General features: G+C 39.5%; 1 protein-coding gene across 4 annotated transcripts in view; it reads right to left on the reverse strand.

Moving 5' to 3' along the window:
- Positions 1 to 25222, reverse strand: part of TXNRD1 (thioredoxin reductase 1) — an 85470-nt gene that overhangs the window by 54506 nt on the left and 5742 nt on the right. Inside the window, exons 1-2 of one of the 4 annotated variants that reach the window (XM_063074572.1) lie at positions 9703 to 9823; positions 8132 to 8238 (exon numbers count right to left, since the gene is read on the reverse strand). The exons of 2 other annotated variants lie outside the window; for them this stretch is intronic. In XM_063074572.1, coding sequence (XP_062930642.1) covers positions 8132 to 8238; positions 9703 to 9727 — 132 coding nt within the window. In that variant the 5' untranslated portion in view covers positions 9728 to 9823. Of the gene's footprint in view, positions 1 to 8131; positions 8239 to 9702; positions 9824 to 25222 lie in introns of those variants that run through there. One more of the 4 variants, XM_063074573.1, reaches the window with a different exon arrangement.

A 25222-nucleotide genomic window follows, 5' to 3' on the forward strand; every position in this document is an offset into this window, starting at 1 on the left:
GCCCATTACCACAAATAGTGATTATTCACTGTGTCCCCCACCCAATTAATCCCCGACCTCCCTCCCCCTCCCCAGTAGCAAAGATTTATTTCACAGAGTAGTAGAATAGATCCTACACATTGAAAGTAAAAGTTGACTGCTTTTCAGAAAAAGTCAGTCTTATCCCTTCTGTAAAATAAAGGAAAAAATGAGAGAAAAATAATGTTGAGACCCAGGATCAATAACAGGCCCTATCTGCCCCAAGTCTGGCCAATTACAAATATTTAAGCCTGTTAAATCTTAGGTGAAAATACAGTTAAGAATTCCGAGACCTCTCCATACCAGCCAGCTGCAAGAAAAAAAAAATTCCAAGACTCAAACCCAAAAATGTTTGCTTTTACGATGAACCATACATATTCTTAGGTGCTTCTGATACCCACTTTAAACACAATTTATAAAAGAACTCCAAAAGATAAGCTGACCCTTTCTCACCCTAAAGTGCCTATTTTTCTCCTGGCTCAGAGGAGGGAAAACAGGCTGACACTAATTTGCTCCATACAGAACCTTTCATCTAATTTCACAATGCTTTAGAAAAATATATTAATTCTCCCAACCTACTTATAAAGTATTACTAACACCATTTACAGGGATTTCTCAGGAGATAACAGCCTACACAGCTTGCTCAGAGCAACAGAGCGCATCAAGGCAAGCATCATTATTAAACTGTGATTTCCAGTGTTGAATTCATTCTATGCTAGCTAGATCCCAGTCCTCAAGAACCTTGGGAACATGTAACTTAGATCATTCTCAAAAAGACATACTTACATTATATTCTGCCTTTAAAAATCTGTCTTTATAGCACAAAAGTAAAATAATCTCGTCTAATGATTTCCCCCTAATCATTTAAAAAATGAGATTTCTACACCTGTGAATCCTTAAATTAGTCAACAGTGATTTTCCAACCTAAGGTTCAATTACTACTAATAATTATTTACAGCTTAGAAAGAAGGAAGAGCAATACGTAATTTAAAGTTATACTGGTAAACCTCTCTATGACTTGGGAATAGAAAGCAAGAGTGCACTGGTACTTAAAAGAAATCACTAAGACTAGTTTAGGCAACCATGAGACACAAGTTGGCCTCCATGATAATTTAGCTCCCTCCTCCCCACTTTTTCCTCAAGAGCTGCTGTCCAGGGTTCAATATGGCCCTCCATTTCCCTTCTTTTCTTTAGTCTTTTCTCCTATATTATTTTGCATTCCTTTTCCTAGGAGTTCAGATTCATTAATTCCAAACATTCTTAAAGTCTTTCCCACAACACTTACTGCTCAACACAAACATGATGAGATAGATGACTTAGGATACAGGTCTCTTTGGCTAAATAAGGTAAGAACTTGCATAAGGTCCAACGTCTTTTTCAGTGGGGTTTTTACTACAAGATTCATCTATAAACAAATTAATTTTAAGACTTTTTTGAGCCGAAGCCAGGAACCAGTTAGGTTTGAGTCCCATATTCTAACAGACGTACTTATCCTGCTATCAGCCACCTCTTCTAAACTCTTCTCTTCCTCCTTTCATAGCATCTTCTTTCCCCTCACCCCCACAGGGTATCTGTCTAATATTGCGTAGCAAGAGATTTGGTGAAAGTCCTAGTTCAACTTGCCAGAATAGCAAGATGTTACATGTATATTTTCTTTCATCTTAATCTCCTTTAACATTATGTTTGTATATGTGTGTGTGTTGTGTTTGTGTTTCTTTTTTTTTTTTTTTATTTTAATTTTTTGGCCAGCTGGCTGGTACAGGGATTGAACCCAGGACCTTGGTGTTATCAGCACCACACTCTAACCGACTGAGCTAACCACCCAGCCTGTGTGTATATATTTTTGCCTCCTGGGCCTCGTAGTATTAAATGTAAACTTTGCTATCATCAAGGCAGATATCTATGTGTTCTTTAAATGAGTTTCTAAAAAGACCAAGTATGAGGAAGGAGACAAATCTTGGTTCCAACGTTGATCTATTAGCTATTAGTATTATCTCAGGCAGGTTGTTTAACCTCTCATCCTTCAGTGTCTTCATTTGTAAGATGAGAATACTACTACTTACATCATATAGTCACTGAAAGTACTGAATAAGAAACACATACAAAACTATGCTATCTACCCTAAGAATCATGTGCAGTATATGCATGTATTGAAACAACACACTGTACCCCACAAAAATATAAAATTGAAAAAAAAAAAGGATTGAATAAGAATTATCTAATAGATCTGACAGAGTTTACAACTAAGCACTATCCCAAAGACAGCCAATGTTTAATAAACATTAGACAATGAAAAGAAAAAATTGTATACAAATCAGTAGTTTCATTTCTGGATGTTGCTTTAGGAACAGAAAAATATTTTAAAAGCTAAATCAGTAAGGAAGAATACAGGAATATATCCAACTATAACAAATACCAGTGAAAAGAAAGCTGCCATATAACAAAATAAAAAAACTACAAAGGCTTCAACTATTTAAAGTGTGTATAGTACTTTGAAGGGTAAACCTTCAGACATTCTGAAGCAGATCCACAGTCTGAGTTTATAATATGCAAAATCATTCATGTGCATTTTTCTTGTGAATGGCCCCTTGCACTTTGGCAGATTCTTTAAATAGTATCCAAAAGAGGCCTTGAAAAACTGCTCTATTCAAATAAGATGGCATTATTATTAGTGGAGTAAAGTCCCACAAAATAACTTGGATCCACACACTGAAATACTTCAGAGTGTATAAAACCTCCACTCTTGCTCTGTGGTCAACTCATACACTTAATGACACTTAGAAAATCCAGTGCTGGCTGACTTGCCAAGCCTCAAGAACATAAACAAGGGTGTGAAATGAAGAGAATAGAACCTTTCAGGTTATAAGAGCCTGAAAGACAACTCAGAAGTCAGCAATGACCAGGAGCATCATTTTTATAGACTGCAGGTGGGGGGAGGGTGAGCACCAGGTTTGTGGTTACTAAGGGAGGCAGCACTGAAGGAACTCGGCTCTGGAGACCTGGGTTCAAATAAAAAACATCTGCTTTACAAGTTTCCACTTATTTTCCTTAGAGTTCGAGTTTTCTCATTTGTAAAATAAGTCTATTGGATATCTCTGACACAGAGTAGTTGACTATTTTTTTAAAATCATATACAAATATTTGTTGACAAATGTATTTTTAAATATGTGCACTGCCCTACAAACTTGTGTTAGAGATAGCAAAGATAGTGCCCAGCCCAATGACAACACAGGTGCTCAATAAATAGTAGCTAAACAAGTGTGATGTGACTTTCTTCCCAACTGACCTGGAAACACTTGCATAAAATACTGAAGGCAGACAATGCTGCTGTCATACAGCTTTTTAAAATTCTGAACTGCTTTCCAATATGCTGCCTAAAATCTCTTCTGAACAACTTAGGGCTTGGTCTCTGATAGAGTCAGCCCATCTTCAGTAAAATCAGACACCTTATTGCTAAATCCCTCACTTAAGTCTCTTCTGGCCCTACTACTTCCCATTCACTCAACAAGTATTTACTGAATGCACACTAGGTATTAAAAAAAACACATGGAAAATACAGAAATATATCTTTCTTCTCCTAAAGGAAAGTACAGTTTAGTAAGCACAGAAGAATGAAGTTCCATTCAGCAAGAATCTAATGAATGAACACCTACTATATGCCAGCACTATGTTAGGAACACCAAGATTTGCATGGGCCCAACCCTGAATCATGAGCATAGAATAGTATGTAGGAGATAGGCATGTATCTCAACAGCAATAACACAAGGCCAAGTGCCAGAAGTATGAGTATACCAGAGAGACCTTTGCAGACAGGCAGGCCAGGGTTCCAGTCCTGTCTCTGCTACTTAACTAGTTGTGTAATCTGGGTATGCTGCTTAAATTCTGAAGGCCTTCATTTTTTCATCTCTACTACTGGATAACACCACTTCCTTCATAGGACTGTTGTGAGGATTTAATCAACTAAGATAGCATTTAGAGTCTAGCACATAAAAGGCATCCGATAAATGGTAGTTATTATCATTAATAAGCATATTCCTTAGATATCTACTTAGTTCTAATATATACCTGGGACTACAGGCACAAAGAATAAGACTAGCTCTCCACCCCTGATATGTAAGCCAAAAAATTACCATTGGCAGGATTCCTCCTTTTCCAAAGATAAGGATTTGTGGGACGGCTGTGAGAGCACAGAGGGAAGAAGAAATGGCCAAATCAAATCAGGCCCTGTACTCTGAACAGGTAGGCACTTGGAAAAGTGGGTTTGGGCAGAAAGAGGTATCATGAAAGAAATAAAGAACAAAACAAAGGAGGGAAATTTTAGATACTATAGTTGTGACAGTATTCTCAGGAGCTTCCAGTAAGTGAGGGTGCAAAGCAGGAGTTAACAAGAAAAGCAAGTTAGGGCTAGACCACGGAAGGCACAAAATACCAAGCTAAGGAGGATGCACTTTATCCTGGATGCAGATCTGGGGACAGTGATGTAGCAATGAGGAAGATGACTCTGACAGTAGATGGGCTGGAAGAGGTGGGAGATCAGAAGTGGGAGGCCAAGTAGACACTGCTGAAATGGGTTGGGCAAGAAGAAATGAGTACCCTAGGTCCGGGCAAAAGTAAATAAATAGAGGCAGTAGGCAGATATGCATGGGTACAGTTAGGCCCTGGTGAGCGAACAGATAGGAAGGGAGAGAGGAAATCTGAAGCCTGGATCACCAGAGTAGTAAAGCCACTATAAAAGAACAGATACACAGCAAAAAAGGTCTATGCTGTCAGCTGGTAGAAACGATAGGAAGGGGCACTGGAACTCAACATGGATTCACAACCAGTAAAATTTTACTATAATGAGCACCAGATAAACTTATTTGCAGTCCTAATAATCTATGCCTCTCTTAAATCTTGGTAGTCCTTACCCCTCACTTTCTTCTAAGGTAAGCCAGAGAACCTGTTCACTTCCCTATCTCAAAGCAATCCTCCAATCCTCCTCAGGCCTCAACTCTAACCAGACCAAAAACAGATAATAGTAACTAATCCCTCCAAAGAAAAGGGATTATCTTAGAGGAAAGAATCAAAAGAAACCCAGTTTTCTCCTCAGTTTTGGTAGCTTGGTAGCGTAGTAAGAAGGAAAGAGAATGGTTGGAGAGTTATTAAATTATCACTCATTTCCTGATGTCTATTCAGTTAACAGTCTGGTTTCTGGTAACTTTTTTTTATTTTTATTTTTTTGGCAGCTGGCCTGTAAGGGGATCTGAACCCATGACCTTAATGTTACAACACTGCGCTCTAACCAACTGAAGTAAATGGCCAGCCCTTTGGTAGCTTTGTAAGTTAGGTTTGAAAGGAGACCTGCCTTTGTTTTGGTATCTACTCCCCTAGGTTGGAACATGGGGCCACGAAGCCTGTCTACAACATGATAACATATGAGTTTCTACTCACATGTGTAATTCACCTGGATGTTAATCATGCAATGCTTTGTGTCTATCATCTCTCCTTTTATTGCCTTGAAGAAATTATTTAAGACCTTAGTTGTCAGTTTTAGTCTTATCTCCCATGATTATTACCTCAAACTACTAAAGTTTATGTCTGACATTTCGTATTCCAGTAAGTACTTTTTCACTCACTTTCCTTTTCGTCTCAGTTCCAATAGGCATTTATGCAAGTGGTTTCTGAAAACCCGAAGACACTGATTTCCACACAAGACAGGTTCCCTATAAGAATATTTGTAATTTTGCCTTAAAAACTAAGATGTTTATGAAAGCCAGATGTCTTTGAGCAGTAGGAACCCTATTCATAGTTCTTAGAATTTAGTAGCTCCCTAGTTCCAATTTTATACATGGACACACAAGCCCTGTCCACAGATACCATGTTTCCCTATTTTTCTATTCAGTGTTAAAGTGTTCAGTATAAAGTGTTCCCCGCTGAGTTACCATTTGCTGTTTTTAACTTATATCTTTTGGGTATTAAAGAGCAGTCCTTTGTTTTCCCCATTTCTAATTATTTTATCAACTGATCTTGATAAGACTACCTTATACATTAGTCTCAAACAATATTTACTGCAAGAATTACCAGAGGGGAATTGTTTAAAATAAAAATACAACAAAAAGACAAGATTCCTAGCCCCTTCCAGAGGATCTACTTCAGAAGAACTCAGGTAAAGCCTGAGCACGTATGTTTACCAAGCACTCCAGGGAAATCTGTGCAGGTTGTCTATAGGCTACACTTTTTAGAAACACACTTCTACAAAACCTTCATCCTAAGGTAGTTACCTAGGCTCACCAATTCCTTCCATAGGATTCTCCCACTCTCATGTTCTAAAGTACACTCACTGTGAAAGTAAGGTAGGTTTTGCTGCTGCTGTTGTTTGAGACAAGGGAACAAGGGAAGAAACAGTATTAAGAGGAAAAAGGGAAAAGCAAACACTTATTATTTACGATGCAATTAAAGTATGAAACCTTAATCTTTGTTTTTTTAAGGTGTGGATTTTAGGATTATAGCACTAACTATAAGCACTCAATTTTCCAAAAAATAAATGCCCTTCTCCACTCAAACCCAATGTTCTCTAAAGATTTTCAAAACCCACCATTTAATCCTAAATGTTGGCAACAACTTTTTGACAACTCACAAACCTATCAAACCAATAGTCCTTACTTTGTGTCTCTTCTTTTTCTTTCTTAGCACTCATTAAAAAACCACAAATAAATCAAATGATACAAAATAGAATGATAAATTAGCTTAAGAGATGGGCTAAAAGATTTAAGTATGTTTTGGTGGTATGCTTTTCACTCATAGCATTTTACCTCACTAAATGTCTGAAACTATGATCACATGGAATTGAAAACATTAGATCATAAAGTGAGTTCCAAAGCTTATGAAACAGTGATTCTTTTTACTTCCATTTATGTTAAAACCAGGAACACCAGTTTAATTCCTATATAACTTTGTAAATGTAAATTTATAACACAGGTGAAGAGAACAGAATAATCAGATGGGAAGGAATATTAACAGAACTTTGTCTCATTTTACTTGCAAACTAAAGTTCCGAGTAACACAATATATTTCAACTGCAGCTAAAAGCTTTATCTCCTTTAATTATTTTCCATTAATTTGATATTTGTCTTTGAAGTCTAGCTCCATTTCCCATACCCATTCTTCAAAAAGGTAAATATTCTTTTAGAAGCAAGAAAAAGAAGTAAAAATGCAAATTATTGTTAATATCCTTCCTAAGGGCACACACATCTAAATATGTTTTTACATTTAACGCAGGCCTCAGGTTTACTTCTACAGAGACAATGTTCAAATATGAGTTCCATTTCTTAAAAATTACATAGATACAAATGCCCAAGGACAAAAAGGTAATCTGCAAAAACCAAAACAGATGTATCAAGGTGATGGGATTATGGGAGGCTTTCTAACCTGGTAATCAACCACACATGATGTAGGACATCATTCAGGTTGTCCTATCTAGTTAAACATGCACCCAGTCTCCAAGAATTTTTCCAATACTGTAGGCTATGACCCATTCATCCAACCCTCAGCGATGGCCAAAAGGAAGATTGCCATCATACTAGCCGCCAGCCAAAGGCAAGATTTCTTTTCTTCCTTTCCCTCCACCGGATCGTTAACTCTGGGATAGAAAAGAGACACCTGAAGGGAAATGAACTCAGCCCAGGAGCTTCCTCAGAGCCTGGGTTTCTGGGTCCCCCACCGTTCAGAGAACTACAGGAAGATGAAAGACAGAGATACCCATTTCCTGATCCCCTTTCTCACTACTTCTCTAAACAACTCACACTCAGCAGATTACATTGCTGCTAAAATTTTTAAGTTACTTTAACTGGGAGGGAAACAGGAAGGGAAAATAGAAGGAAAAGGACACTTTTAAAAAGTTATCTTAAAAGACAAAAATAGTTACAAATCTCCCTTTCAAGATTCCCCAGTTCTTAAATTGACCGACCCTCAGATCCACTTCGATTAACACGTGAGCCAGCCCATGAGTGTCTGTCATGTCCAACCTCGCTTGGAGGTTCGTTCACATCCACGATGGCTTTAAGAGGAAGGCTGCGACCACGCCAGACCCGACGCACTCGTCCCCAGTTTAAAAAGCCACGCTACTATCTCCTACCTTCACGGTGGGACCATGGCCGCCCAGCCTCCTCTGTTTCACAAACACAACGGGCACGCCAGTCTCCGCGGTCAGCTCCGAGAGCGCTGCCTCCAGGCCCGGGCCGTCTTCAGTGGCACAAAAGCAGAGAGCGGCGCGTGAGGTCACCGCCCGGCGGGAACGGCAGGGGCGGGGCTTCCGGCCTGGCCCCGCAGACACCGTCTATGTGCCCGCGGGCGACTCCCTTGCAAGCTAGCATGACTCGCTCCAGTTCTGACAATGACTAAAACCCACAATCAGGTTTGGACTCTGGCCCCGGCAAATCTGCACAATAACCGAAAACGTGGCCTCGAGGACAGCTGTAAACGCCCGAGTTCCGGTAAGAGTTAAATCATTGCAAGACTCGCTAAAATTAAACGTCCTACTTTTCCAGTAAATCCAGAATTCAGGAAAGCTTCAAAAAATAAGCTTAAGACACAATTATCTCAGCTTTCACAAAACATCTCCCAATTTCATCCTGCTTTGAACTCCGCACGGATACAGAGTGCCAAAACCCAATTTCCAATGTTTCTTTGAAATTTGAAACCACGGGGAAAAATTAAGAACACCTGCTCACTTAGGATGCTTTTTTTTTTTTCTTTTGTATGTTTGTTTTAAGAGATCTTGAGGCAATACAGTAACACTCTAAATAAGACCAGAAACTAATGGTCCAATTTCAAAAGGGGTGAACTCAGAGAACGAGTCAGTGACAATTAAAAAGACTTCAGTTACACTGACATCAGGCCCATTCATGAGACAAAAATCACACTTCCACTCAAAAGTATAGTTGTTTAATAATAATAATGATAGCAGCTAACATTTCTATAGTGCTTTGCATATATTCGCATTTAATCTTCACAACTACCCTCTAGAAGTAGGTATTACCAGGTCCATTTCAATGATAGGGAAACTGAGGCACAGAAAAGCTAACTAACTTGCCCAAATTCAGCACAGCCAGGATTCAAACCCGCAGTGTGGTCTATCTCTTAACCTTGAGTTGCCTGGTATAGTGAGGGAAGCCGTGGGTTTCAGTCTTAGCTTCCCCATTTAACAGTCTGTGTCAAGCTGGGCAAGCCACTTGATCTGAGCCTTGCTTCCCCTGCTTGTAAAACATGGACATACACGTGCTTTACCAACCTCTCAGGATGTCCGAGAATTAAATGGTCTGAAAATCCCAGGAAAAACATTCTTATAGAGTTATACTTTCTTAATGCTGTCAAGGACCTGTTTCCAGACTCTAAGAAATGATAAAGAAGCCCGTTTTCTCGTCTTTACCAAGAGCAAAAGGAAGGAAACCACCAGCTGACAGGAGGCCAGTCTCACCTAGCACATGCTGACGCTTTCTGATACCCGGGCGAAACTCTGCAAGCTGCCAAGAAGCTCACTTTCTTCAGAAGAGCCTCACCCCCTATCCAGACACGCCTTAGGACACACATGTCCCCTTCCCCGGGATTCACCGTGCACCTCTGAGGAGCCATGCTCTAGCCCCCCCCCAGCGTGCTCACATCCTAAGGCTCGGAGCTTTGTCTGTTTCCACTTGACGCAGAGCTTACATGAATGAGAGGATGATGAAATCATCAGGCTCTTCTTCAGGAATTCTGCCACTTTCCGCTCCGCTGCAAATGCCGGACTGAGACAAACTGAGGTGAAAGGGTCGCTGGTTCCCGGTGGCCAGGAGAAGCCACGCCCTGCTCTGAACCAGCGGGCCAACAGCCAGAGTCAGAATGACAAAGCAAAAATCCTCTTCTCGTGCAGACCTGGCAACCTATGCTAACCGGCTTAGCAAAGTGAGAGCTCCTAATTGGGTGACACATCCTCTGTCTGCTCAGAGCCGCCCCCAGCCCAAGGGAAGTGCAAAAACGATTTAAGGAATGTTTGGAACCAGAACTAAAATAAAAGCGTCAGTGTTTGAGCTGAACAAACTGCACTATGCCCTACCGCAGTGACTCCAGAACTTTGCTGCCCATTGTACCCACGTGAGGATCTTTAGAAATACTAATTCCTGGCTCCCACCCCAAGACATTCTGATGTCATTGGTATGGGGTGTGACCTGGGCATCTGAGTTTTTAAAAACTGTAAAGGTGATTCTAGTTGGCAGCAAAGTTTGGGACCTACTACCCTAAGGTAGTGGGTGAGTCAGTTTGGCAACTCCCTAAAGGAAATTAACAGATTTTTTTTTCTTTCTTTTGGGTTTTTTTTTTTTTTTTTTTGGAGGGGAGGGGAAAGGGGGCTGGCGGGTCCAGGCATGAACCCTGGACCTTGATGTTATCCGCACCACATTTTAACCAACTGAGCTAACTGGCCAGCCCATTATCAGGCTTTTCTAAAGAGGAAACATCTAGTTCATCCTGACTAATACTGAAAGGAAGTGACAAATTATCAGAAATACATAACTTCCCTTTAGAGTACTTCCTCCTTATCCCACTCAGGTTTTGGATTTTCTTGTTTGATTTAAGGAAAACTGAGAGTACAGTATATTTCACTCCAGCGGGGCGAAGCCGCCTGCAGCTGCCAGAGTGAGCCACACTCTCTCATACCTCCCTGCTCTTACTCATGTTCTTTACTCAGCACCTTGCACTAGTAGGTGGTTACAAATATTTACTGAATAAATAAATAAATGAATGTCTTCCCCACTTCTTTGTCTGAATAATGCCAGACTGAAGCACACTAAGGTGAGAGGGTTGCTTCTTCCTAACGGCCGAGAAGCCACACCTCCTCTCAACTAGCAGGCAAATCACTGCTGGCTCATTCCAGCTCCTTGCAAGGTTAAAGTCAGAGGCTTGATTTAGCCTCTCACATTCTAAATGCACACTCACACTGCACAGACTAAACTGACACTTCCCCTGTGTAGTGATTATTAACTTGAGTGCCTCACCTGATTCTGGGGCCCCTAGAACAGAAGATGGGTCTAGCAGTTGGGTGTTCAGGAAACAATGTGATTTAATGAGCAAAGAATGAAAAATGTGAGGAATAGAAAGGTAACATTTACTCCTGGCTCCCAAGCCAAGTTCTATATTAATTACTTTATATGTCTTATTCCTCTTTTTTTTTTTTTTTTTTTGTGGCAGCTGGCCCGTACAGGAATCAAACCCTGAACCTTGGTGTTATTAGCACCACACCCTACCGAACTGAGCTAACCAGCCAGCCCACTTTATCTCATTTAATCCACACAATTACAACCCATGAACCAGGGTCATAAACTTTTCATGGAAAAACAGAATTAATGATAATGCAAATCTTTCCATGAACTTTTTGAAGTACCTGTGTGTGGAAATTACAGCTCATTTCAAAAGCATGACTTAGGATAAAGAGAGATTTTTAAAACATTTAAATTGAAATAATGTACTAAAAGCAAGTGATAAGTACTAATTTCAAGAGCCTTGCCATTGAAAGCATCTTTTAGGGTCGGCCCCGTGGCGCACTCGGGAGAGTGCGGCGCTGGGAGCACAGCGACGCTCCCGTCGCAGGTTCAGATCCTCTGTAGGAATGTCCGGTGCACTCACTGGCTGAGTGCCGGTCACGAAAAAGACAAAAAAAAAAAAAGCATCTTTTATGGACACACAAGTCAGAGTCACTACAGTTATTTTCTAATAGCATTCCAGACAAGACTAGATAAGACATTTTAACTTCACATTGTTTTTAAGTTAGCAAATTATAATACAGATCCCCAGAGCAGCTCCGCGTAGTTGTTGTTTTTAAAAGTTAAAAAAAATCACCGTTTTAAAACACCTTCTTCACTTTTCTTCCAAACTTAGTGCTGTTAAGCACCCAGATGCCTTACCCTTGTCATGAAACATAGAGTGAGAATTCCTTACTTCTATTTAGTTGCTGGTTAATGAAAGAAGAACCTCATCTTCTAACCATTTCTCATCATGTAGCATTTGTTCTAATCATACATCTTACATCTCTTGGCTGGCCTCATGTTATTCTCCCTTTCCAAAGTTATCTTCCCTCCCTGGGGGCTTACTCCTTCAAAGCTCATCTGAAATGTCACCTCCTCTGGGAGGGCTTTCCTGATCCCAACCAGTGTTAATTGCTCCTTCCCCCTACTGTGTCCTCAAATACCTAATAATAACTACAAATCTTCTAAATCCGTGAGAGCTTAGGAATGGCAAACCCTTGTTTGATTTATCTTGACTCCCAAGAATCTGGTACATAGTAGGTATCAGAAAATGCTGGAAAAAGACCCTCTGTGTTCCTGAACTGTCATCTAAGCTATAATAGATCTATGCAGGTATTTGATCAAGGGTCCTATTGCATTAAACTACTGTTCCATGTAAAACAAGCCTATCTCACACCCAACATACCACACTGACCTACAACAATATTGCTAACACCCAAATCGTCTCTGTTAAACCTTTAGTAGCTCTCTAGGGCCCTCAAGATGAAATCCAAACTTCTCAATTGTATTGACATGGCAAGACCCCCTTGTTAAACCCAGCTATCCACATATTCTGCACCCACTCAAGCACAGAAATTAAAAGTTATTTTAAGTCAAGACCACAAACCTCAAATGCATCCTCAGTGCTGCCCAGCAATCCTTTTCATCCCCGGTATATATCTTTCTATGAACTTTTTTAAGTACTCTCATACATTGTACACACACAGTAATCACTCAAAATTATTTCTTGAGAGATTAAATCTGTAAAATGGTGATATCACTAATTTGTAGATTCCATCTTTTTCCACAGAGGAAAGGAATAGAAGTTTTTTTACGTAAATGTCAAGGGGTCCTCAGTTCTCTTATAAAACCGAATTTAACCTTTAAGAATTTGATCTATCCCAGAAGAGAGCTGGGATAATAAATGAGAACATATTGGGTGATTTGAATAAAATAACATCTGTAATATGCCTAGGAGAGTGCCTGGAACACAGTAGGTGCTCAAAATGTGGTAGACCATAAACTTCAATGGGTACACAGAGGAGAAGCAAATAATGGTATGGGAAAATTGCAGAAGTTTCACAAAGCAAGTGATAATTGAACCATATCTTCAGGAATAATGAAGGTAGTAGTAATGGGAGTGGGAGTGATGCCTAAGAATTTTTTAGTGCTTACTATGCTACAGGCTTAAATCTAGGTCTTTATATGATTAATTAAATCTTCACAACAAAATGGGGAAGATACTATTATTTTCCCCATTTTACAAATGAAAAAACTAAGGTATAAAGAGGATAATTATCTTGCCCATGATCATCTAGCTAACAAGTGGCAGAACTGAGATTGACACCCAGCCCTTGGTTCATACCACGATTCTGTTCTACCTCTTGAGCAGAACTTCTCTAAGTAGGAAAAGAGAGTGTTTTTCAATGGGAATGCAGAAGCTTAAAGGGAGATGAAAATAAAGGATAACCTGGGATTCACAAGGCAGTAGATGTCTGGCTGTTTCCCATGTATTCTCAGTTAATCCTCAAAATCATCCAAGTATCACACCCATACTACTAAATTAGAAACTGAAATTCTAGTTAGTTAAAAATCTTGCCAAAGGTCACAAAGTAGGTTAGTGTTGGAGCTGGAATATAAATTAAGCTGTGCCTGTTTCTAAATCCGTTGTTTATTTTACAATTAAATAACATATATTGAGTTACAGGTTGAAAAGAAGTAAAAGCAATATGCTGTAGGGACAAAAAAAAAAAAAGCAGTAACTTTCTGAGAAGAACAGGGAAGACTTCATTTATGAAACTTTGAAATCCTGCTTGGGGGACCACGACTTCTGTGAAGACATTCCTGATCAGACATAGAACTGGTCACTCCTTTATTTCTTATATCAAGCTAAAATAAAGCCACTGTATACGTGTCTGCCACCCTTAGAACTGTCACTTATTGAGCACCTCCTGTGCTAGAAGCTTTACATGTTCTCATTAGTTGTCTCTATAACCCTTTGGGAGATGAATTATCACCTCCATTTATAGACGAGTAACCCACAGTTAAGCAACTGGCCCAAGGTCTCACAGCTAGTCCAGGATTTATGTATGCTCTTCTCTCTCCATCACAGTTTTATTTACTTGAGGGACTGGTCTTTGTTCCCCTGGTACCTTAACAGTGCCTTTCCCATAGTAGGCACTCAATTGAGGTCTAAATTCAGTTGGCACTTCAGAAGGCTTCTGAATGTTAGTAAAGTGGAGAAGAGAAGAGAGTCTGAGGTGTTCTGGTAAACAAGTTTAGAGTAGTGGTGGGGAAGCCCTGATTTGTAGCACTTGCCAATTTCTGTGGCATAAATACTACCACCTTGGCTGATTTCAAGTTACCAATCTACTTGCAAACTTCCTGAGTGTTTAACAATTGCTCTGTGAGTCAGTAGGAGCCAGCTCCGGAACACTGCCCAAAAGGTCCAGATCATCAGGTACAAGTTACTTTCGCTTCTATGTCTCCTCTTCACAGGTGCTCTCTACACTGAGACTCCACTGCAACCTCAGAAGACAAGGATAAGGATTGTTCTACCTCTGCTAAAGCTCACTTTTACCAGAGCGCTACAACTTATTCCAATTCCAAGTGATCTTAGGGGACCCTGCATCCCTCAAACATCCTCTCCCTATCTTGTATCCAGGACCCTTCAAGTCATTCTGCCTTTACATATGCCCTGGTTTCCTCTTTGGTAAATCTCTGAGCTAATCCCATAGCCTCATCTAGCTTTCACTGACAAGCAATATGGCCCAGTAGTTATCAGAGCCTGACCTGAAGTCACACAACCTGGCTTTTCTGCTGGCAAACTGCATGCCTTTAGGCAAGTTCTGTTACCACTCTGTGTCTCAGTTAACTCATTTGTAAAATGGTGGTAAACATAGTCTCCACACCTCATGCGGTGGTTGTGGAAATTAGATGAGTAAATAGATGTGAAGGAGTCAGAATGTGGTAGGTATTCAATATATGAATTATTATCATCACTATATCCTTAGTTATGGTATAAATCCATGAAAACCTCCCTGTGGTTAAAAGTTTCGATTTTCCCCTTTTATTAGGCACTCACAGTACCTGTCAACACTGTGTTACACTGGACACTGTTCAAAACCTAATTCAAGGTGTAACACATTCATCTTTCTTTTAATTAGTAGCCTGTGGCTAAGCACGCCATTTTCCACAGTGCACATATTCTCATTACTCAGAGCTTGTCTTTCCTTGGCAAAAGAAAAACATAATTTTCTTAAAGAACTTCCTAGAAGGAACGGAAAGAACGTGAGGAACTTCTTGAAAATCAGTACATGCATCTTGTACTATACGTACATACGTACATAATGTACCTGCATTGGTACATGCAGAATATTCCCCTTCTGCACTCCATTTGTTTTAGGTCTCCTAGTGTCTCACTTCAATTCTAGAGGGAAGAGAAAGTTTTTAATGCAGAAAACTGCTGGTCAGAAGTGCCTCAGGAGGTACAGGCTCCATTCTCGTCAACTCTCAAATATCTCATCTTATAGAACTGGAGATCAGCCATCCTTCCCACCAGCCAAGGGGTTATATGAGTATTAATTAACAGTAATAAACAGCTTTCTGATTCTACAGAAGAAAGAACTGACATATGGCTTACAGTTATTATTAGCCTCTAAATTCTTAAACACTATTAGGTAGTCGATATTGAGAGGAACATCCCTTCTAATTTCTCTAAGAACCCAAATTCCAGAATCCCAGAACAGTTGATGATTACAAGTCATTAGTGGAGGGCTACGGTCACCTCATGGAGCTATGCCTGAAGTAGCCTTGAATATTCCTGATTGATAGCCAATACTCTAGGCCCTGATTTGAACTGAAAGTGATCTGTGTCTCTTTCAGATGTATTAAGACCAATTTTTTCACTCTAAAGACAAATGAGAACCTTGTAGTTCTTCACCAACATATTTCTGAATGCCTTTATCTACAGATTTAAAACACTTATTTAATCTTGGAGTAATCTCAGGAATTCTCAGAGGTTGTGTTACAGTTAAGGAGGCTAGACTACCTCCTACTCTACTTGATAGAGTCCAATGTTAACAATCAAGTGGGTTTCCTTCTTCTTGGAGGTAAAACATACACTAGGCCAATGTTCAGTCATTGGCCTTTCTAAGAAGGCAAAGTATTTTCCATTTCACTACCATCATATAATGCCCATATCATGGTGCCTCTATACTTACGATCCAAATAGGAGACAAATGTATGGCTTATAATGGAAATTATTGCACTAATCCCTCCAGATGAACCGACCTCAGCTGTTCCGCAGGCAACACCAAGATGTTATCAGCACCACTAACTGGACTCTGGGACACATGACTTCCCAAAATAAAGATTTCATTTCCCAGTCTCCTTTCAGCATATATATGGCTAAGTGATTAAATTCTGGCCAATAGTATATGAGCAAATTGTTATGCACAACTTCCAGGAATTGTTCTTAAATGGAAAGGGCACGCCCTCCTTCAACCTTTCTTCCAACTGGTGTCTGGAGTTTGGGCACCCATCTTAGAACATGAGATGGAAGACAAATGCTGCAGACTGTAGAACATGAAAATAGGAGGACTCAACATTGGATTCAACACTGTGGAATATCATATAAGCCCTGGACAGTCTAGCTCTATCTAGACTTCTTCTAGGTAAGAGAGAATATGCTCATATCTAGTTTAAGCCACTGTTATTTTAGCTTTGCTGTCACATGTGGCCAAACCTAATCCTAACTGAAACACTTACATTATATTATGGGAAACACTTACATTTACATTATAGAAAATACAGAAAATAAATAAAACAAAACAAAGGAAGAAAACGAGTTGTTCAGAATCTCACTATCTGGATACAGTCAAGATCTAAGGCTCTTGTTTCATTCCACAGACTTTCCCAGAGTACTCTTAGTCATTCCCACAGCTTCAAACTTCACCTATAGATTAACCTTTCCCAAATCTATATCTCCAGCTCATCCAGACCTATTTACTTACAAGCTTATGTATCCACCCTGGACAATCAAAACATGTCCAAAACAAATTCATCATCTTCCCTAGTCTAAATCCTTCCTCCTCTCTCCATGAATGATATCACCACTCTCCCCTCCCTCTTCAGTGACAGAAATCTGAGCAGCACCCTTGACTTCTCCCTCCACTTCATCCCACACTGGATTGTGATGGTCTCTTTCCCCTATTAAAATGTTCCTATAGTTTCTGTGTTTCCTCAGTGCCTATCACATTGGCAAGATAGATGCACAAATATCTGAGTGATTATTTACATTTATATGTATTTCTTTCCAATCCTTAGACTATGCTTTTAAAAGCAAGATGTGGTTATTCTATAAAAACTATTTTAAACTCTGCTTTTTCATTAAACATTATTGTACAGAAAAATTCCACATGCTATTAAAACTCTATGAATCATTTTTAATGGCTGCATAATATTATATGAGTTAGCCACTATTACTAAGCATTGACCATGTGTCAGGAACTGTGCTAGGCATTTTACATACATCCTCACTGAGGAAACAAAGGCTCAGAGGCGCAAAGAGCCCTCTGCTTGTGGTGACTATGGCTAATGCCCCATAACATATCATGAGCCCATGGAAGGCAGGACTCATATTACTTATGTATAAGAGCAAGTCATCAAATATTTGTTGAAAAAATTAAAAAATTTGGAGACCACACTATAATAAAATATAAAAATCACATGTAGTCACATCTAGAGATTACCACTATTAATATTTGTATGTATTTTTTCTGTATCCTGTGTTCTGTTTGATTTAATAAATATTTGCATGTTATTACAAGTTCTTAATAATTTTCTCAGTGGATATAAAATATTCCATATAATATATTTACTTAGCCTTTCTGCTATAGTTGGACAAACAATCTGTTGCCAATTTTTTGCTATTACGGAATAACAGGTTAGAAATATTTTTCTTTGTACATAAGTTTTTGTTGCATTTACAATTATTTTCTTAAAAGAGATTACTAGAATGGATTTCTGGGTCAGAGTATGAGCATTTTTAAAGTTCTAGAGCCTTTTAAATGGTGTATATGAACTGATAACTCCACAAGCTCAATGAATGCCCCTATACTTAGTGAATAGTAAGAAATAATAGGTTTTAAAAAATTATTGTTTGCCAATTAGAAAGGCAAAAACATGCTTCTTTATCTTAATTCGCATTTCTTTGATTATTACCGAGGCACAACACTTTTTCCCATTTGTCATATTACAATATCTGAATTGTATTCCATATGTTGTATTTAATTATCTGAACTGCCTGTTCATGTTCCTCATGGAATAATAATAATAGGAGGAAACCCTTATATAGCAACTTCTATGAGCCATTTCTCTAAGTGCTTTAAGCACTGGCCATTTTAATCATACAGTTCTGTGAGACAGATATTACTATTACCTCCATTTCACAGATGACGGAATGATGTCACAAGGGAGCTAGATAACCTGCTCATAATTATACAACTGGTGAAAGGGCCAGAACTTGAAATTGGGGAATCTGGCTCCAATATCCAGGCTCTTAATCAATGCTAAACTGTTCTCTAATCTAATATGTGCTTCTGATCTTGTTGGTCACTAACTCCTACACACAACACACATACACACACGCACACACACACACACACACACACACACACACGAGGCTGCTTCTGACAACTGCATTAGTACCATTCATGGAAATAACCACTGTGCTATTTGGACCCCTATTTATTTATTTTTTGGGGGGTGGCTGGCTGGCAGGGGGATCCAAACACGTGACATTGGTGTTATAAGGCTGCGCTCCAACCAACTGAGCTATCCATCCAGCCCCTACTTGTACCCCTAGTGTGTGCTTTGCTCTTCTAGAAATAGGCAAAGAGGAGTAGAGACCAATGACTATATAGTATTCATAGAAGAATCCATACATATATGAGGGTACTTCAAAAAGTACATGGAAAGATTTGTATCATCTTTTAATTCTATTTTTCCATGAACTTTTTGAAGTACCCTCATATACCTCTGTTCAAGTACATTTCTGTTTTGGAATTTGGTAGAACAGCTGAACATTTTCACAGACAAAACCAAAATGTTTTTTTTTTTTTTGTTTTCTGTCGTTTTTTCGTGACCGGCACTCAGCCAGTGAGTGCACCGGTCAGTCCTATATAGGATCCGAACCCGCGGCGGGAGCGTCGCCGCGCTGCCAGCGCAGCACTCTGCCAAGTGCGCCACGGGCTCGGCCCCAAAATGTTTAAAGAATATTTTAAGCCTCATTCATAAAATAAACAGAACCACCTCCTATGGATCCCTACCTCCTAGGACAAAAGCCTCTTTACTTTTCTACTCTTCTCTGTCATCATACTCTCTGCCAGGAACTCCTCAGCAGATTCACTAAATGAACACACCATGATGTTTTCTAACTTGTTTTTATTTACAGCCACGAATTCCTTACCCACCACTACCTTTGTCAACCTGGTAAACACCTATTCAACATCCTATCACTGCTACTCTATGATTCTACAGCCTTCACATATACCACATTACTACTGAAATTAGAATGGAGGCAGGTGCAAACAAGTAGAATGATCTTAAAGTGAGGTTGTGCTTTATTCATCTTTTCTCCCCTGCCAGTGGTTGGCACATAAATATGTACCCTAAACACATCTGTTAAATTAATAAACATCAATACCAAAGTGGTGAGATCTGAGCTAGCCTAGTATACTTCTGCTTGTGAGGGGTTTTTATTTGTTTAAAGAAAGCAATCCCTGAAGAGGCAACTGGGGATGCAGACAGGCCTGGGCTTGATATAGCAACACTAGGCAAGTTACTCAACTGCTGAGCATCTGCCTCCTCACTTGTAAAACAGAATTAAATCCAACAACCACACAAGTCTGTTGTGACGAGTGAGAGAGATGTGAGACACTGGCATAAAAAGGGAACTCAAATATTAGTTTGTCTCCTTCTTGCTAAAAGCATTAAAACCATGCTCTCCATAAGCAGCCAGGGGACAAGGATGATACACATCAGAACCCCCAACCTAGGGCTGGCCGGTTAGCTCAGTTGGTTAGAGCACGGTGTTATAACACCAAGGTCAAGGGTTCCAATCTCCATACCAGCCAGACACCAAAAAAAAAAAAACAAAAAAACCCAACCTAGTGACATATGGCATGTAGATATACACTTTGGCAAACTGTCACACAAGTCCTCCCAAACCTCTTATCTGTTTTCCACATCAATAACTCAATACAGCAGCAGCTACCAGACCAAATTAAGATGATTACATTGATGTGGTCTGTTCCTCAGATCGAAGCCAGGGGAAGACACCCGAAGCAAAGATGTAAGCCTTCGTGTATCAACAAGCCACGTGAGTGGCAGCTCATCCACAGGGATAGCTAAGGTGTAGCTGGTATGGAGGCAAATTATACCTCTGGTTGCGACAGCCACCATCACATCCCAGAACACCTATCATGGTACTAATACCATGAACGTCATATATAAGGCGAGTAGGGTGAGTCATGAAAGGTTCTGAGGGGGTAGTCAAAGGAAGTAGGAGGAGGTGCCAGGAACTACCAATTGGTTCACTAGAAAAGCAGCCACAGCCACCCTTTTCTACATTTTATTTCCTCATCATAAGAAGGTGATATTACCACCTACCTAACTGAAATATTTTGAAGATGAAATAGGAGAACATGCATAAGCCTCTGGCACAGGAAGGATAGCATTTATGACTATTACGACTGCCTACACACGGACACTAATGCCATGCCTTCTGGGTGCTGAGCTCCTCTCTCCAATCCCAATCTTGGTATATCTGAGTTGACCTTGATGATTATTCTCAAATAATATAGCCTGGTCCAAAATACAGCCCAAAAGAAGGAAGAAGAAAATATCAGGGTGTCTGGGGAGGTTCTCTGAACACAGCTTTCCTTTTTGATTTTCTTTGAGAGATGATACTTCTACAAACACAGGAACTCACGGGGCAGTCACTCCATTACCAATCCAGTTAGGGAGCACAGTGTACTCACTGCCACAGGCCCTCAACTCTAAAGAAGATAAAGGAGATTTTCTGGAGAAAAAAAAAAGCAAGTCTAATTCCATTAGAGCAGGAAGCACACCTGCTTAGTACCCTACTATATTTCCAGTGCTTGGTATATAGCCTAGCACACAGCAGGCATTCAATTAATATGCAGAATGAATAAATGCACCCACCTGATTCTATACTAAATACCCCTATTAACCTTGTGTCTCTCTGAATACCTACTATGATCCAGGCACTGGGGAGATTAGGTAGCCAAGACTGGTGTAAAAATCACACCTATGGAGGGTTCTTCTGGAGCCAAGCAGAAACAGATAAAGGTGGTGTTTATTCACGAAATCAGTACTTAGAGACTACGTCAGCAATTCCAGCTCCATAATCACAAGCTCCTTGAAGACATGAACCAGATCATATATCTCTCCTGTAGCTAGGGCCCAGCGTACATGTTAGATGGTGTTCCTCCTATGCTAGACACAAATAAATGTCACAGAATCAAAGTGCGTTGATTAATACTCACACTTCCTACTTGGCTTATAACAGGAGGTGTCAAACATTTGGTCTCAGTACCCCTTTACACTCAGATGATTATTGAGGACCTCAGAGGGCTTTTGTTTATTGGGTCATAGCTATCAATATTTACCACATTAGAAATTAAAACAGACATTTAAAAATATTTATTAATTCACTTAAAGTTAACAATAACAAACCCATTACATGTTACAACAAAAAACATATTTTAATAAAAAATAACTATATTTTCCAAAACACAGTGAGAAGACTGGCATTATTTTATATGTTTGGAATTTTTTAGTGTTTGTCTTAATAGAAGATAGCTAGATTCTCATATCTGCTTCTGTATTCAATTTATTGCAATATATGTTGTTTTGGTAGAAATAAATGAAAAATCCAGCCTCACACAGAAAAGTAGTTGAAAAAAGGAGAAACACTTAATAGATTTTTCAGATAACTGTGGGTATGCTTTGATATGACAGCAAAACTCAATGACTAGTAGTTGATTAAAGGTTAGTTGCAATGTGGAATCTTGAAACCACATGGATGAGCGTTTCAGATTCTGTCACATTAACATCAATTGGTCTATCTTGCACTGTGAATGGCTCTTTGATTCTTTGTAAGATTATACGCTGATCATTCGGAAAATATTCATTCACTAAGTTATGCAGATATTCCAGATGTTCATATATTTCAATATACAATACCAAAAAAAATCACATTACTAATATTAGCATCAATCTCATCAGAAAAGTCTTTAAGTACTGAAAATCTATTGAGCTCACATGCCAAATAGATCTTCCAAATTCAAATTTTCATCTGAAAGCTCAAATTTTATCACTGGCAACAAATACTGTCAGTTGTTTTCCTTGAAGTGACAGACACTTTGTTCATTTTGGGGGAAATTTCTGCCAAATACCCAAATCTGAAAAATCATAGTTTGTTTGACTGTCAGTCATCATTTCAGGTATGTATGATGTTCCACAAAAAAAGCAGACAGTTCAGTTTGCAGCTCAAATTACTTAACTGCACAAGTGCTTTTCCCTGAGACACCATAGTACTTCATACAGCAAAAACACTTTATGAATACTTTCCTCCTCATGCAATATTAAAAAGAAGGATACTCAAAGGGTTGAGATTTAATAAGGTTGATATTTTTTACTATTACACTGAGACATTTTATTTTACTTTGTGTGGTGGTGAAGAATACAGTGACTACTATAGTAGTACAATTTGGTGCCCCTTCTGCTGTGGTGATTCATGCTAAGCCACCAGCAGTTTTACCCACCATTGCTTTTGTACCATCAATGCAAATATCAAAACAGTATAACTGGTAAATAGTACCTCATTATTATGAAAACAGTTTTCACCTTGACAATCTCTAAAAGGTTGTAAGCACCCCCAGGGGTCTGCAGACCACACTTTGAGAAGTGCTGCCTTACTGTACACATCCTGGTCTGTCCCTGCAAACTGCCCATGTCCCAGACTGGACGAGAGCATGAAAAGGGAGATAACTTCTTACATGTGATGGAGAAACCAGAGAGGACACAGAGGATCATCAGATCCCTCAGTTAGCAAAAGGCTCCCATCCTTCAATTACAGAAGCTGGTTCTAGTCAAAACTATCCTAACTCACACACATCAGGCTTTCTTAGCCAGGACCTTGGCAAGGGGTGAGCAGGAGCTCCCAGCCGTCATCTATAGCCACTTTCACAGAAAAGGGAAGGAGCATCCTATCTGATTAGTGTTGCCAGAATTAAAATTCCAGAGTAGCTGATACTTGCCTTTAGTGATGGCAACCTTGTCAACTTCCTTGCCTTCCAACTCATGCCCCCAAGCATTAATACCTCCATCCTGCCCATCCTGCCCATCCTTTTCCAGTTTTACCTCCCTTACTTTTCCCATCCTTGAAAGATATATTCACTTGCTTTATCTTGTGTTAATTTAGTTAGCTTGTTTGTGTGTTTGGTTTTTCCTAATTCACACAAAGTTGCAAGTGACTTATGTCTCTCAAGAAAACTTATAATACATTTTTTGTTTTGTTTTGCTTTTTCCTTCTTTCTTTTTTTTTTTTAACCACCCTATGTTCTCTTACTAATGGACCTTGAGAGCTTGTTTGGAGGTTCTAGCAGGGAAACGCAGCTACTCGTATAACCCTGACTGAAACGGTCCTCTCCTCTATCAGGGAAGGTCATCCTCTTCAACTGAGTGCGCAGCTTCAGGAGGGTGCACATGGAGCAGTGAGGAAGGAAGGAGACACTGCCTAGCCAGCCAGATCAACCGAATCAATCCTGGCGATCAATGGGGTGACAGATGTGGCAGCCAGATCACCTTCACATCTGAAAACTTATATTTTTAAAAGGCTACTTTTGACCCATGAAATTTCAATTATTGGGATTTCCTTTCATATACTATGGAATATTTAGGGGCAAGAGCCTTCATTAATGGAAGAATAGAAAGGTCACGCTAGGAAAAACGGACAACATGGTATTATGGAAAGGACAGACTTTAGAATTAGGCCTGTGTCCAAATTATAGATTCACTACTTATGTGACTTTAGGGGAGTTACTTGACTTCTCTGGGACTCAATTTCCTCATTTGTAAAATGTGGATAACACCTTCACTGAAGAGTTCTTGTGAGGATTAGTGACTTTATACTAAACTCAGCATGGTCCCTACAAAATAGTAGGCACTCCATACATGGAGGTTATCATCTGTCTCTAGAAGTATCAAGTAATAGTTTTTTCCACACAACTACCTCCTTTCTCCTGACACTAGAAATGAACTTTACATCCCAATTACTCATATATTCCAATTGCCATACATCTTTCTCTCTCTAGGTGAATCCCTTCTCTGTTGTTTTATTCCTCTGGAAACTGGGTAGAGACTATAAATGCCCAGGACTCTACTTCCCTCAAGCTACTAGACATAAAGGTTACCTCTGCTTCCTAATATGGAGGGGCTTACTTTTCCTAATAGAAACGATGGTGCTAGACACTGGATCAGATTCTTAATAATGTTTGCCTGTGAGTCCTTGGGATTTTCTGACTCGCAAACAAAAAGCATGAGCACTGTGGTCCTAGGAAGAAGCTTCTCATTTTATTCCACCAAGCTTTCTTTTCCTGAGATTTCCAGCCTCACGCAACTATTTCCCAGTGGCTCCCTTCATGGCTCTTTATCTTTACCAGTCTTTATATGTCCTTGTCACAATTTCTAAATGCATCTCAATTTATATTTAATTCAAATACTATTTGGCATTGCTAGAAAGAAGACAAATTTGCAAAAACAACAGCTACCATAAAACCAGCAAATACTGTATCTGTGACTAGACTCAAGATTATTAGGGCTGGCCGGTTTCTCCGGTGGTTAGAGTGTGGTGCTGATAACACCAAGGTCCAGGGTTTGATCCCTGTACCAGCCAGCCACAAAAAAGAAAAGAAAAGAAAAGATTATTGAGAAGAATAATGTCAACAACAGGAAACTGAGGAATACCAGGACTATAACTAGTAAAGCCTATGATTAGTCCCAAGGGAGTTTCCTGTCTAAATGGCCAAAAAGAGGAATCAGCTAGTAAGAGCTCACTAACCAATAAAAACCTCAAGGAAGAAAAATTAAAGCCAAACAGAACA

Source organism: Cynocephalus volans, chromosome 12 (genome assembly GCF_027409185.1).
Source record: "Cynocephalus volans isolate mCynVol1 chromosome 12, mCynVol1.pri, whole genome shotgun sequence".
NCBI lineage: Eukaryota > Metazoa > Chordata > Mammalia > Dermoptera > Cynocephalidae > Cynocephalus > Cynocephalus volans.